Source organism: Aulonocara sp. 'chitande type north' Nkhata Bay, linkage group LG22 (genome assembly GCF_057382095.1).
Source record: "Aulonocara sp. 'chitande type north' Nkhata Bay isolate Kocher_YH1m ecotype deep benthic linkage group LG22, A_spYH_male_GT1.1, whole genome shotgun sequence".
NCBI lineage: Eukaryota > Metazoa > Chordata > Actinopteri > Cichliformes > Cichlidae > Aulonocara > Aulonocara sp. 'chitande type north' Nkhata Bay.
The window spans coordinates 21,674,826-21,688,993 of record NC_141364.1 but is presented as its reverse complement, the minus strand read 5'-3'; the positions used below and the strand labels follow the sequence as shown (position 1 = coordinate 21,688,993).

Here is a 14,168-nt window from a genome sequence, read left to right as displayed (position 1 = left end):
TGGTGAGGTGGTGTGAAATCCTCCTTTGTGTGGGGTGAGGAGGGGGGTGTTGTAGGTGAAGTGTTTGATGGTGGTGATGGCTATAGGGCTTCGGAGCGTGATGTCACGGGGGTGGGCGTGGAAAGGATTTTGGCCCGATTCACCATTTTGGGGGTCTAAGCTAGGAGCGATAGCATAGCCATGGTTCGTACTTGCTGTGTGCTCGGCTGCAATGTTCGATCTTACGACCGGCATGGGAATAAGGTTGGATTGTCTTTTTATGCTTTCCCAACCTGGAAGCAACGTGAAGGAGCTCATGTATCGGATGTTACCAAACGAAGGCGTCTAGCCTGGATAGCAGCCGTGAGACGAGCTGATATCAAGTTCTGTTACGTCTCCAGATATCAGCTGGTGTGCTCACGACATTTTCATTCCGGTAAGTTCTAAATATGTTCTTATCACACTTTATAGCTGAATAATATTACCGTTGATGGTCTCGGAAGTTATAGAAATTGCGATCAAACATCGAATGGAGTGACTTTGCAGACATATGTGCTATGTAACGATTCGCTAATTGTTTCGCACAACTGTAGGGAAGCCTGCCTATGAAATGGATCAAACAAATCCAGACTGGGTACCAACGCTACACATGGGGCACTCCGAAATCCGAACATCACATTCAGACCGTCACAGGAGGCGAACACAACGTCAACAAAATAAAGTACTATTTGGAGGTAAACGACAACCGCACCCCCAGCCACAGTCTCTTATTTTAAAAGTTGATCTTAGTCAATTAACACAAACATTTTTGAGTATTCATACGGCCTTAATGTATAAACCATTTAAAAGTTCCCTTGTGTATTTGCACTCTTTTTATTGGACAGGCTTTGACAATGGAGCAGCAGAGTGTGAAGGTGAAGCCTCAGCAGAATGTCAAGGTGAAGCCTCAGCAGAAGTTACCACAGAAGAGCAGCCAGAGATGGACACCACCGAAGAGCAACACCATAACAACCTTGTTATTTTGGCTGAGGGACAAATTTGTGCTGGACAAGTAGAAGCAGAGGTAACGGGTGCTGATGCAGAAAACATTGATATCAGAGAGAAACAGACAGAAGATCAACAACTGACAAATGATTGTGTGCACTGTGTACAGAGCAGAGCAGAAATAAACCGGCTGCTGGAGGAGAACAGAAAGCTTAAATCAAAGTTGGACAAGACAGAGCTGAATGAAAACTTTTTAAAGGGTGACACGGAAAAAGTGAAATATTACACCGGTTTTACTTGTTTTGCTATTTTTATGTCCATGCTCGAGAATGTAAAAGCTTTCCTACCAGCATCAAAGAAACTGTCGCATTTCCAAATGCTTTTACTCACACTTATGCGACTTAGACTTGATCTTCCTGTCCAGCATCTTAGTTATCTATTCAATGTCTCCTACAAAACTCTTTCTTCTGTCTTTTCTGATACAATTGACGTGTTGCATGCTCGCTTTGGAATACTTGTACACTGGCCAGAGAGGCACTGTTTGCAAGCAACAATGCCACCACAATTTACGGACACTTTTGGAAATCGTGTAGCCATCATTGTAGACTGTTTTGAAATTCGTACAGAACGACCATCTAATTTAAAGGCTCGTGCTCAAACGTACTCACACTACAAGGGTACACACACCATGAAATATCTGATCGGGATTACTCCACAAGGTGCAATTTCATTCATTTCTAAGGGGTGGGGGGGCCGTGCATCAGATAAACACATCACAGAGCAATGTGGCATACTTAACAAGCTGTTACCAGGGGATGTAGTTTTGGCTGACAGAGGCTTTGACATCAGAGATGCGGTGGGAATGATGTGTGCGGAGGTAAAGATCCCAGCATTTACAAGGGGCTTCTGTCAACTAGATGCCAAGGACATAGAAAATACACGAGCCATTGCACACCTAAGAATCCATGTTGAACGAGTAATTGGCAGTTTGCGCAACAAATTCAAAATGCTACATACTACCATGCCAATCCGTTCTCTTCTTCCATGTGAGGGTGAAGACGTTACCTTCCTTGATAAAATTGTGAGGGTGTGTTGTGTTTTGGTTAACATGTGCCCCAGTGTGGTAGTGAAACCAGGCACACATGAGACTTGTACTTGTTAATTAATAATTGTTTAAAAAAGGAAAACCTTTTTAGTTTTTTGTATGTGTGACTGTATGAACACATTGACATTGCGTTATGTAACCATTTCTGTACCTGTATACTATAAGCGAAAGTTTATCATCACTTTGGACTCTTTGTTTCACTAAAATTACGTTATAATAAAAGCAAGATAACAAATAACTGCTTTGCACTCTTTATTTCACACTTTGACAATTGGTACATGGTAAGTGCTGCACGTTTGAAATCAAGTTATACATATTTCAATGCACTTCTGACAAAAAACATTCTGGGCTCTTGTGTTGCAGTCTTGTGCGTTCCTCAATAGCTTCTGCCTGTTCTTCAGTTACTTTAGCTGTGTTTATGTACTTTACGCAGTGCAGTTGTAGCTCGGTAAGGCCAAGGGACTGTGCACCTGTGCTGTGCAAACACGCCAGAGACAGTGGTAATGTGGATGACTGTACAGTGTGTGATGTGTAGTATTTCTCCAATCCAGACAAACACACTGCTTTATTGTGTTTTTGAAGTGTGTCTAACACTGGTGACAACTCCTCAAACGTAGCAGAGGGAATCTTTCTTTTTGAAGGACGGCTTCTTCTGCCTTTCACCACAGACGGTCCGTTTATATTTTCATCAAGAGTCTTTTTTTGTGCTGCTGAAGATGTAAAGTCAATGTTATGGCCAACCTCTGGCTGTATCTTGGTTGTGTTCCCCGGCAAAACCCAGTAGGCTGGTTCATCTGTGACTGTCTTTGTGCCACGTATCCTCACTGTTGCCTCCACTTTAAACAGAAGTGCAGCGACATGGGTGCAGGTCTCAGCAACTCCGGCCATACAGGTGCAGTGTGCAGTTTCGACCTTCCCTGTGGTGCTTACAATTACCCATGGTCGTAATGCAGGTTCATTCAATCTTTGGGAGTGCAGTACCTGTAACATGCAAGGACAAGGTTGATGTAAAGACAATAAATGAAATGAGACAGGGAGGACACTGATTGGCGTTAATAATTTGCCCGATTATCAATGTGTTAATTTGCATCTACTATACAATTATGGGCACATAATATGATAACGATATTTTAACAGTTCAATGATAAAGAGTTAACATTAATTATGGTGGGGGGTGGAAAATGGCTATGTCACTCGATGCACTCCAGCTGACTTACCTTGGTATGAATGACGACGTACTCAGATTTTGGCGGCTTGAAAATAGCCAAATCTTGCACCCAGCCATTTGTAAATTGGATGTGCGCCTCCAGTGACTTGTAATTACGAAACTGGTTCGCAGTGTAAGCACTTACTCCACAAACAAGATAGGTGAAGATATCGGGGTAGGACAGTGGCGGTAAGTCGTCTGGGTCTTTACTCCACTGCCGTATGTCGTATGGGTCCAGATTTGCGATGCACTCTATTTTTTTCAAATACCGCTGCTTCGCCTCTGGACGCAATCGATCTCTATACCGTCCGTTTTCTTTCGAGCTGTTTTTAAGCATGTTTCTTGTCGTAGTCGCCGTTCCAATACAGTGTATTTGTTTGGATCGTAGACCCCGAAAATGGAGCTGCGCTCCCACAATGCATTGCGGCGTGACGTCAACTCCGAAGCCCTATAGGGCTTTGGAGCGTGATGTCACGGGGGTGGGCGTGGAAAGGAATTTGGCCCGATCCGCCATTTTGGGGGTCTAAGTAAGGAGCGAAAGCATAGCCATGGTTCGTACTTGCTGTGCGGTCGGCTGCAATGTTCGATCTTACGACCGGCACGGGAATAAGTTTCGATTGTCTTTTTATGCTTTCCCAACCTGGAAGCAACATGAAGGAGCTCATGTATCGGATATTACCAAACGAAGGCGTCTAGCCTGGATAGCAGCCGTGAGACGAGCTGATATCAAGTTCTGTTCCGTCTCCAGATATCAGTTGGTGTGCTCAAGACATTTTCATTCCGGTAAGTTCTAAATATGTTCACATCACACTTTATAGCTGAATAATATCATCGTTGGTGGTCTCGGAAGTTATAGAAATTGCGATCAAACATCGAATGGAGTGACTTGATTGGTTGATGTAAAGACAATAAATGAAATGAGACAGGAAGGACACAAATTGGCGTTAATAATTTGCCCGATTATCAATGTGTTAATTTGCATGTACTTTACAATTACGGGCATATAATATGATAACGATATTTTAGCAGTTCAATGATAAATGTATAACATTAATTATGGTGGGGGGTGGAAAATGGCTATTTCACTCGATGCACTCCAGCTGACTTACTTTGGTATGAATGACGACGTACTCAGAGTTTGGCGGCTTGAAAATAGCCAAATCTTGCGCCCAGCCATTTGTAAATTGGATGTGCGCCTCCAGTGACTTGTAATTATGAAACTGGTTCGCTGTGTAAGCGCTTACTCCACAAACAAGATACGTGAAGATATCGGGGTAGGACAGTGGCGGTAAGTCGTCTGGGTCTTTACTCCACTGCCGTATTTCATATGGGTCCAGATTTGCGATGCACTCTATTTTTTTCAAGTACCGCTGCTTCACCTCTGGACGCAATCGGTCTCTATACCGTCCGTTTTCTTTTTTAGCTGTTTTTAAGCGTGTTTCTTGTCGTCGTCGTTCCAACACAGTGTGTTTGTTTTGATTCGTAGACCCCGAAAATGGAGCTGCGCTCCCACAATGCATTGTGGCGTGACGTCAACTCCAAAGCCCTGGAGGGGGGAGAGGTGGGGGAATGAGTGTCCAAAGTGTCTCTTTTGTTGGGGCCGTTGGAGGTGTGAAGGCTGCCTGATGGCTCGTCAAAACGGCAGTAAAAGTCGTTGAGGGTGTTGGCCAAGAGCAAGTCATCAGTGGAGTGGGGGGTTTTAGGCTTGTAGTTGGTGATATTCCTAAAACCTTTCCACACAGAGGCCGAGTCATTCTCTGAGATCTGCTGCTGCATCTTCTCAGAGTGCTGATGTTTAGCAATGTCCACTTCTTTAGTGAACCTGTACTTGGCCTCTCTGTAGCAGTCCAATGAACTGAGCTGATGTGTAATTTACAGTGGGGCAAAAAAGTATTTAGTCAGCCACCGATTGTGCAAGTTCCCCCACTTAAAATGATGACAGAGGTCAGTAATTTGCACCAGAGGTACACTTCAACTGTGAGAGACAGAATGTGAAAAAAAAAATCCATGAATCCACATGGTAGGATTTGTAAAGAATTTATTCGTAAATCAGGGTGGAAAATAAGTATTTGGTCACCTCAAACAAGGAAAATCTCTGGCTCTCACAGACCTGTAACGTCTTCTGTAAGAAGCTTTTCTGTCCCCCACTTGTTACCTGTATGAATGGCACCTGTTTGAACTCCTCATCTGTATAAAAGACACCTGTCCACAGCCTCAAACAGTCAGACTCCAAACTCCGCCATGGCCAAGACCAAAGAGCTTTCGAAGGACACCAGGAAAAGTATTGTAGACCTGCACCAGACTGGGAAGAGTGAATCTACAATAGGCAAGCAGCTTGGTGTGAAAAAATCAACTGTGGGAGCAATCATCAGAAAATGGAAGACATACAAGACCACTGATAATCTCCCTCGATCTGGGGCTCCACGCAAGATCTCATCCCGTGGGGTCAAAATGATCATGAGAACGGTGAGCAAGGATCCCAGAACCACACGGGGGGACCTGGTGAATGACCTGCAGAGAGCTGGGACCAAAGTAACAAAGGTCACCATCAGTAACACACTACAACGGCAGGGAATCAAATCCCGCAGTGCCAGACGTGTTCCGCTGCTGAAGCCAGTGCATGTCCAGGCCCGTCTGAAGTTTGCCAGAGAGCACATGGATGATACAGCAGAGGATTGGGAGAACGTCATGTGGTCAGATGAAACCAAAGTAGAACTTTTTGGTATAAACTCAACTCGTCGTGTTTGGAGGAAGAAGAATACTGAGTTGCATCCCAAGAACACCATACCTACTGTGAAGCATGGGGGTGGAAACATCATGCTATGGGGCTGTTTTTCTGCCAAGGAGACAGGACGACTGATCCGTGTTAAGGACAGAATGAATGGGGCCATGTATCGTGAGATTTTGAGCCAAAACCTCCTTCCATCAGTGAGAACTTTGAAGATGAAACAAGGCTGGGTCTTCCAACATGACAATGATCCATTTGTTGCCCGGGCAACAAAGGAGTGTCTCCGTAAGAAGCATTTGAAAGTCCTGGAGTGGCCTAGCCAGTCTCCAGACCTCAACCCCATAGAAAATCTGTGGCGGGAGTCGAAAGTCCGTGTTGCTCGGCGACAGCCCCAAAACATCACTGCTCTCGAGAAGATCTGCATGGAGGAATGGGCCAAAATACCAGCTACTGTGTGTGCAAACCTGGTAAAGACCTATAGTAAACGTTTGACCTCTGTTATTGCCAACAAAGGTTATGTTACAAAGTATTGAGTTGTATTTTTGTTATTGACTAAATACTTATTTTCCACCCTGATTTACGAATAAATTCTTTACAAATCCTACCATGTGGATTCATGGATTTTTTTTTTCACATTCTGTCTCTCACAGTTGAAGTGTACCTCTGGTGCAAATTACTGACCTCTGTCATCATTTTAAGTGGGGGAACTTGGACAATCGGTGGCTGACTAAATACTTTTTTGCCCCACTGTATGTTTATGGTACCACAAAGCTATATCAGCATAATGATTAATCAAACAGGGTGAATCAGATCTCTAACAGGAAGGACCAAATAGAAACTCCTGAGCTGCTCCAGTAAACAAAGACAGATTGAACTCTCCCCTCTCAGAAGGATCCTCTCAGCCCAGACAGAGATATGTGACTCTGCTATGGCAGCCAGTAAAGTTGAAGTAAATACAAATTTTAAAATGAATTAAATAACATAATGCGGACCTTTGGTTTATAGATGGATTTTTGAATACCATCCATCCATCCATCCATCCATTCGCTTCTGCTTATTCTTTTCAGGGTTGGGGGGGGGGGGGGGGGGGGGGGGGGGGCTGGAACCTATCCCAGGTGTCATACGGCGAGAGGCGGGGTACACCCTGGACAGGTCGCCAGTCTGTCGCAGGGCTAACACACAGAGAGAGAGACAACCACTTTCCCTCCTGCATTCACACTTATGGGCAATTTAGATTAGTCACTTAACCTATCCCCACAAACTGCATGATTTTTGAATACATTTAGTCTTTATCAAGCTTTTTGTGATCTCACAATGCTTTATATAGACATCAATGGATATCAATAAACTCATTTATTATTTGATTGCATATTGAATATCGCCTGACTGCCTCTGTGCAAGTATGCAAAAGGAGAGAGACAGAAATACTTACTTTTTACTCTATGCAGTAATTATAGTAATAGTAGTAAGTACACTAATAATGTTTTCATGCATTCAGATTGATACACACCTGTTGGATATGTGTGATATTTATCATGATATCAAACCAGCTGTCACAAAAGCTACATGTCATTAGAAAACTCTGGCATCATGACATTGAGCAGTTTATAAAAGTATTTTTGGTCACATCTTATTAATATTAATCCAAATAATTGCAGTATCATGCAGTATGTCAGGGCTCTGTGTGCGGGCAGGCGGAGAGGAGGATCCAAACGCAGGACTCAGACACTAACTTGAAACTCAAAGACCTCAGCTTTATTGCTGGTACGAAAGCAAAACATGAAGTGAACATGGAATATGGAGAACAGAAACACACAGGCATAATCTGATGGTACGACACGACACCGAGCATGGGAAAACACAGGGCTTAAATACACAGGGTAGTAATGAGGGAATGGGCAACAGAAGGGAGACACAGCTGGGGGAGATCAGGGCTAACGAGACGGGGGAGCTAAGCTGCACACACTAACATAAGACAAAGACTTTCACAATAAGACAGGAAACAAGAATTACTAAACCAGATGCAGACATGACACTGAGAGACAGACTAGACACTGAACAGAAACTGCAACACACATGAGAACCCAAAACCTAAGAACTGATCCCTCACCAAGAATAACAGAAACAGATCTATAATGATAATAATAAACAAAGCACCAGAACATCAGAAAACAATCCATAATGCAAAAATAAACCAAAACATAATAAACTCAAAATACTGGGTCCAACGGACCCAGAACCGTGACAGTTAAATCCTTGTCACAAAAGCTACATGTCATTAGAAAACTCTGGCATCATGACATTGAGCAGTTTATAAAAGTATTTTTGGTCACATCTTATTAATATTAATCCAAATAATTGCAGTATCAAAAAACAGACCTGAGCTACAACAGAGAGGATGATTAATGTAGCTTTGTTTTTGGCAACAACAATAATATCCAGTCAGCCTCCCCCCTCCTTATTTCATGTTTTGGTTTGGTCCAGGTGCACGTGCACGTGCTCCCAGCTGATGCTGAGCCTAGAACTGGACCTCAGCAGGAGAAAGAGACAGTAGGATGGGTCCAGTATAAGTAAGCTCTGTTTTTCAAAAAAGAAAAGCAAAACAGCTGGAAATTAAACTCATAGTGAAGTCCATATGAATGAAACTGCTTGTCTTTCCTAGTGTTTGTTAGCTTACTTCATTTCTAACAAAAGCCTCAGGACAGACATATTATTTATTTATGAGATCATCGTTGAACTTTTAGTCTTTTTTTGCAAAACTGATTTAAGTGTGTTTTGGTAAAATTATCCACAACTCAAAGACATCACTTAACTACTTATTGACACGTGTTGAGCTCTGGCCTTTTCCAGAGAACTTCACTGTTTGTTTGACTGAGTATTTATTGATTTATTATATTATAAAATCACATCATCAGCAAAATGCTTAACAGAATAGGTTACTATACCAGGAAGAGGAAATAGAAGTGTGCGATCATTCTCAGTAAACAAATCCAAAACAAACCTTGTGCACACTTTTTATTGCAGTGAACACATATAAATGAAGTGATTGTGGCCGGCCTGTTCAGAGTCAATAAAAAGAAAGACTGTCTATGTAACTGTAAGAGTTATACACTTAATCTTTAATTTTTGCTTGTACTTTGCCACTTTATTTGCAGTGTGTACAAATGTTTAAATGCTCTTGTGTCTATTACATTTTTTAAATAAGCCAAACTAAACAAAACCATAGACTTTTAAACTAAAGCAGATCATTACCACTGCTGTGCCAGCTAGGCTGTCCTGCAGATATCCGACACTCATGTTGGGAGTTTGTCGCTTTCTATCCTAAAATGTGAAGTCCAGCCTTAAAGCTTTCTTCATCAGCTTCATCAGCTTTCTACAGCTCTCATCTTAACTCCCACCATAAAAGTTTACTTAAGATTTTTAAAATGACATTTCTGACAATGAAAGCTGATAGTTGAAAGCGCATGACTATGTTTTTCTAGTGACTCTACGTTGGCCTTCTGTAACAAAAAAGGAGTGAAGAGCTCACGTTTTAAGATCTGATCTAAATGTTCCACTTTGCCAATGAAGGACCTTTATGATACAATAAAACTACAGCAAAGTCCAGATACTTAGGGTAGTATAAGGGTACTCTATTTAATTTGTAAAATATGTACACACACACACACACACACACACACACACACACACACACACACACACACACACACACACGTGTAGAAAAATATTTAGTATACACATCCAGAAATGCATATACTATTATATATTGTACATATATTTATTAGTTTCAGATGTAGCCATTCTTGTATTTTGCTTGTTTACATTATTGTATTTTGCACAACTCTGTTGCTTGTGAAGCTCGCACACAAGAATTTCACTCACATGTGCTGTACCAGTGTACCTGCACATGTGATGTGACAATAAAAGTGATTTGATTTGATTTGATAATTTGGTGACCTGCAGAGAAGGTCTGAATTCAACAAGATATGAGCAGATGCTTTACAAACTAATTTCCTTGAGAGCCTAAAGCTGGTATAAAAAGTAAATTGGTGAGTTGAACTAATCAGTTTCATCACTCTAAATATAAATTCATGTCTCTTATCCTTGATGTATATCCTAACATTGACCATGAACACCACAGCCTGCAGTGGAGCAGCCCAGCACAGTTCATCACTAAAAATAACACGTTTCTACAGTTTGTTTTTCAAGACACTTCAGAAGAACATAGTTCAGCAGCATATCATGTTCAGATAAGCGAGCCGTCAGATGTCTTATTTTCTTGTTACTTATAAAGTGTCTCTGTCAGTGGACTCAACACCAGGCTGCAGTACACAACAAATTAACTCATTCCCAGTAATACACGTTCATCTGTCTATCAGACTGAGTTGCTCATTAACTGAAGGAACCAGAACACAGTTCTGCATCGTTCCAACCCAAATAGTGCAGATTAAAAGTATTTTTCAGTTTCTAAGGGCAGTTTATCCGTGTTGCACAAACAGAAGCTAAATTGAGAGAACACTGGTGATCATTCCACTTCTTTGCTTCAAACACGTTAGTCTGACCACAGTGTTCATTTGTTCCTGCGTTGTCTGGTTGTCCTGCATGCCAGTAGACGAAACTCACTGCACAACCATCAGACCACATCCATCTGCCTTCTTTATGGAGGTCACTCAGTCCAATCCAGGTCCATCCCTCAGCATGGTCAAAGTTCTTAATCAAAGATTTAACAAACTCCTCTTCCTCCTGGCTGTGGATAGACACCAGGTTGGCTCGCTGTGACACACAGTAGAGCTCTGCATCAGCCCAGCTCATGTGTGTGGCCACATATTTGTAGCAGCGGCCATTGAAACTGTACCAGAACAGGGGACAGCTTCCTTGCACTAGTTGAACTCTGTGGTCATCTGAAGAAGACACAGCTGTCAGAACAACAATAAATGAAATGAAAAACAAACAATAACTGTTTTTGTCAGTGTGACTGACATTTTTCTTTGATCTAACCTCTGAAGAATATCAGAAAAGCATGTCTGCACAGCTGACATGGTGAAAGTTAAAACATGCAGTGAAGTAAGCTGCTCTTATTATGTTTACAGGCAGGACTTTATCATAATTATACAGTATAGTAGAACCCAGCTGACATGCAGAAAAAAATCTATGTGTTTGACTAAAATGTAATTAAGATAATAAAAACACACACACACACACACACACACACACACACACACACACACACACACACACACACACACAAAGCTGAAATAAAGGAGGGGAGGGAAGAGTCAGAATATGGGATGGTTACCAAGTTGTAGCTCCAATTCACTTCCATCAGAATGAGTCTCAGAAGGAGCACCCAGAGCCAGACTGAACAAGAAGAGGAGCAAGATCATGTTGGAGCTTTAAGTCTCAACCTTTGATGAAGAGCTGCTGAAGCTTCTTTGTACGGGATTCCTGCACAGAGTTGGAGCTGCTTTCTTCTATAGCTGTCTGAGAGGGTGTTTTCAAACTAAACACAAACCAGAAAAAAAAAGATCAAATTCCAAAAACAGGAACAAATGTTGTTTGTTTTTTTGCTGTGTGATTTGTATGTATTGCACCATAAAGGCGTTATCAGCAGAATGACTAATCAAACAGGACAGGTCAGTGCTCTAACAGGTAAAAACTCCTGAGTTGCTCCATTACACAAAGACAGAATGAACTCCACACAATCAAGAGGATCCTCTCTTAGTACTGGACCCAGAGATATGTGACTCTCCTATGGCAGTAAATGACAAAATAGATCAACTATTAGCACCTTTGGTTTAGTAGATTTACTTCACTTCACCCTTGTGTCTATTACAGTTGTAAAGCATCCAAAATAAAACCCCTGCAGTAACCAGACTAATCTAAAAGCAGATCATTACCACTGCTGTGTCAGCTACACTGTCCTGCAGATATTTGGCACTCGTGAGAGGTTTGTGTGATCGTCTTAAAGCTTTGTTCATCTGAGCTTCCACCATATCCCTTTACTGAAGTTTCCTGATAACATTTCTAACAGTGGAAACTGACAACTGTAAGTGCACATCTATCTTTTTACAGCCTTCAAGTGGTTTGTAGAAACTACTGTATAGAGAGGTATTTAGTTACTCTAAGTAGGCCTTCCATAATTGATCCAATTTTATGCAGGTTACCTGTTATGAAAAAAGGGAGTGGAGAGCTCACGTTTTAACATCTAATCTAAATGTTTCATTTTGCCAAGAAGGGCTTTTATGATACAATAAATTACAGTACAGCAAAGTGCAGGTACTTGTGTCAGTATTTGGTGACCTGCACAGCGGACTCCATTCCTACAATCAAACATGAACAAAGAGAAAAGGTGAGAGAGGCTGGCAGCTCGGGAGTGCAGAAGGAGAGCATGACCTACAGTAGCTTCAAGTGTTAAAGGATCTTTTAATTCCATTTTAACGAGTTCATGAAGTTTTTAGATTTAAAAACAAAAAAACAAACATGCTTTTACAAACACCACAGTCACTGGCGTTAATAGAGAATTACATTTTTTTTTTACTATCCATCCATCTTTTTCCTCTTATGTGGGGCCAGGCATGGGGAAGCCTAAGAAGAGAACCCCAGACCTCCCTCTCCCCAGCCACCTCCAGCTTATCTGGGGGAACAGCATGGCGTTCCCAGGCCAGCCAAGAGATATAATCTCTCCAGCGTGTCCTGGGTCTGCCCGGAGCTTCCTCCTGGTTGCGCATGCCTGGAACACCTCACCCAGGAGGCATCCTTGTCAGATGCCCAAACCACCTCAACTGGCGGCTCTACTCTGAGCCCCTCTCGGATGGCTTAACTTCTCACTCTATCTCTAAGGGAGAGGCCAGCCACCCTTCAGACAAAGCTTTTTTCCACCACTTGTTTCCACAATCTAGTTCTTTCGGTCACTACTCACAGCTCGTGAACATAGGTGAGGGGAGGGACATTGATCGACCGGTAAATTGAAAGCTTCGGTTTTACACTCAGCTCTCTCTTTACCACGAGGAACCGGTATAGCATTCACATCACTGCAGCCTCAGCACCAATCCGCCTGTCGATCTCGCACTCCCTGCTCCCATCACTCGTGAACAAGAAGCTGAGATACTAAAACTCTTCCACTTGGGGCAGGAACTCGTCCGGAGTGGGCACTGTGGTGGCAGATTTCTTTTCTCATGTATTAATCACATATTTAATCATATCACATTAGTTATAGTAGTATCACTTTCTCACTTTACTATAGTAAGAACACTCCTGTCACTAGTTTACATGCATGTGGAATGTTAACACAGTGAGGCCATTGTAATGGGAGACGTTAAACAGATAGTGAGGCTCCTTCTGCTTATCAGGGATGTAAATCCTTAGGTGACGGCCAAGCAGAAAACAAGGTCATAATTCTCTCTGTGGTAGGTATAGCCCCCCGTGAGAGGGGCCAACATGTAAGAGTTTGTGGAATGATCTTTGTCTGTGTGTCTGTATATAAGATGTAGGGGCGGTGGCCACAATTCAGAGATGGTCCTAGTGTTTCACTGGGATGCTCTTTCCACATTGCAATGTGTTCATTAAACCCACTTCAAATCAAGCTCACTGGGTCTGTTGCAGATTATTGTTAAATTTTCCACAACAATTTGGCGTTGTCGGGCAGGATTCCTCCGGTGAGTTTTGCTGAATCATGGACACGCGGTGACTGGCCATCTTGATGTAAAATTGCCTCAGTCCCACCGTTGTTTTCAAAAAGGGGAACCGCGGGGTGTGCTTCAGCGACTCACACATGCAGGAATTTTTAAAAGAACCAAGAGAGGCACTGCAAAGGATCTGCAATGGTGAGCTGTTTTGATTTGTACATTTTAGCCTGAAGAACAAGCTTCGAGGACGATCAATCTGTCCCTGAAGACAAAATGCAGTTCAAGAGCAACGGCGTCAACTTCAAGAGTCAACAAGGTGAACAGACAGCACCACTGCCCTAAACCTTGAAGGGTTCAGCAGCATGTACAAATGCAATCGTCGATGGAAGGATGTGCTCCCAATCACAAGCCGAGAGGTTCACCAGCGACATCACTGTGTATGAATGGACTTGAGAAGACTGTCTGAGTTTCATATTTGCCATACTGGGAGTTGAAATGGCAAAGGAAGAGACTGAAAAGAGTGAAAGACATAAGGCAAAG

At 42.4% G+C, this 14,168-nt stretch overlaps 3 protein-coding genes across 5 annotated transcripts; 1 reads left to right on the top strand and 2 right to left on the bottom strand.

The window, feature by feature from the left end:
* Positions 1-97: 97 nt before the first annotated feature.
* LOC147304146 (uncharacterized) lies at positions 98-2,285 on the top strand. Of its 2 annotated transcripts, XM_086280601.1 has the most exons (3): positions 98-415; positions 573-700; positions 950-2,285. In XM_086280601.1, the coding sequence occupies exons 1-3, from the start codon at positions 181-183 to the stop codon at positions 2,123-2,125; spliced, it is 1,539 nt and encodes a 512-aa protein (XP_086136727.1). In that variant the 5' UTR covers positions 98-180; the 3' UTR covers positions 2,126-2,285. The 2 variants fall into 2 exon arrangements, with proteins under 2 accessions (XP_086136727.1, XP_086136726.1); XM_086280600.1 differs by lacking the exon at positions 98-415 and having other exon boundaries at positions 426-713; positions 864-2,285.
* A 101-nt stretch (positions 2,286-2,386) lies between these two features.
* LOC147304145 (uncharacterized) lies at positions 2,387-9,300 on the bottom strand. Its single transcript, XM_086279497.1, has 3 exons — positions 9,256-9,300; positions 3,286-3,723; positions 2,387-3,049 (listed from the first exon to the last, which is right to left on the bottom strand). The coding sequence occupies exons 1-3, from the start codon at positions 9,298-9,300 to the stop codon at positions 2,387-2,389; spliced, it is 1,146 nt and encodes a 381-aa protein (XP_086135623.1).
* On the bottom strand, positions 9,002-11,502 carry LOC147304144 (lactose-binding lectin l-2-like). 2 transcript variants are annotated; one of them, XM_086280407.1, is made up of 2 exons: positions 11,300-11,502; positions 9,002-10,919 (listed from the first exon to the last, which is right to left on the bottom strand). In XM_086280407.1, the coding sequence occupies exons 1-2, from the start codon at positions 11,385-11,387 to the stop codon at positions 10,471-10,473; spliced, it is 537 nt and encodes a 178-aa protein (XP_086136533.1). In that variant the 5' UTR covers positions 11,388-11,502; the 3' UTR covers positions 9,002-10,470. The 2 variants fall into 2 exon arrangements, with proteins under 2 accessions (XP_086136533.1, XP_086136534.1); XM_086280408.1 differs by having other exon boundaries at positions 9,002-10,904.
* Between the last annotated feature and the right edge of the window lie 2,666 nt (positions 11,503-14,168).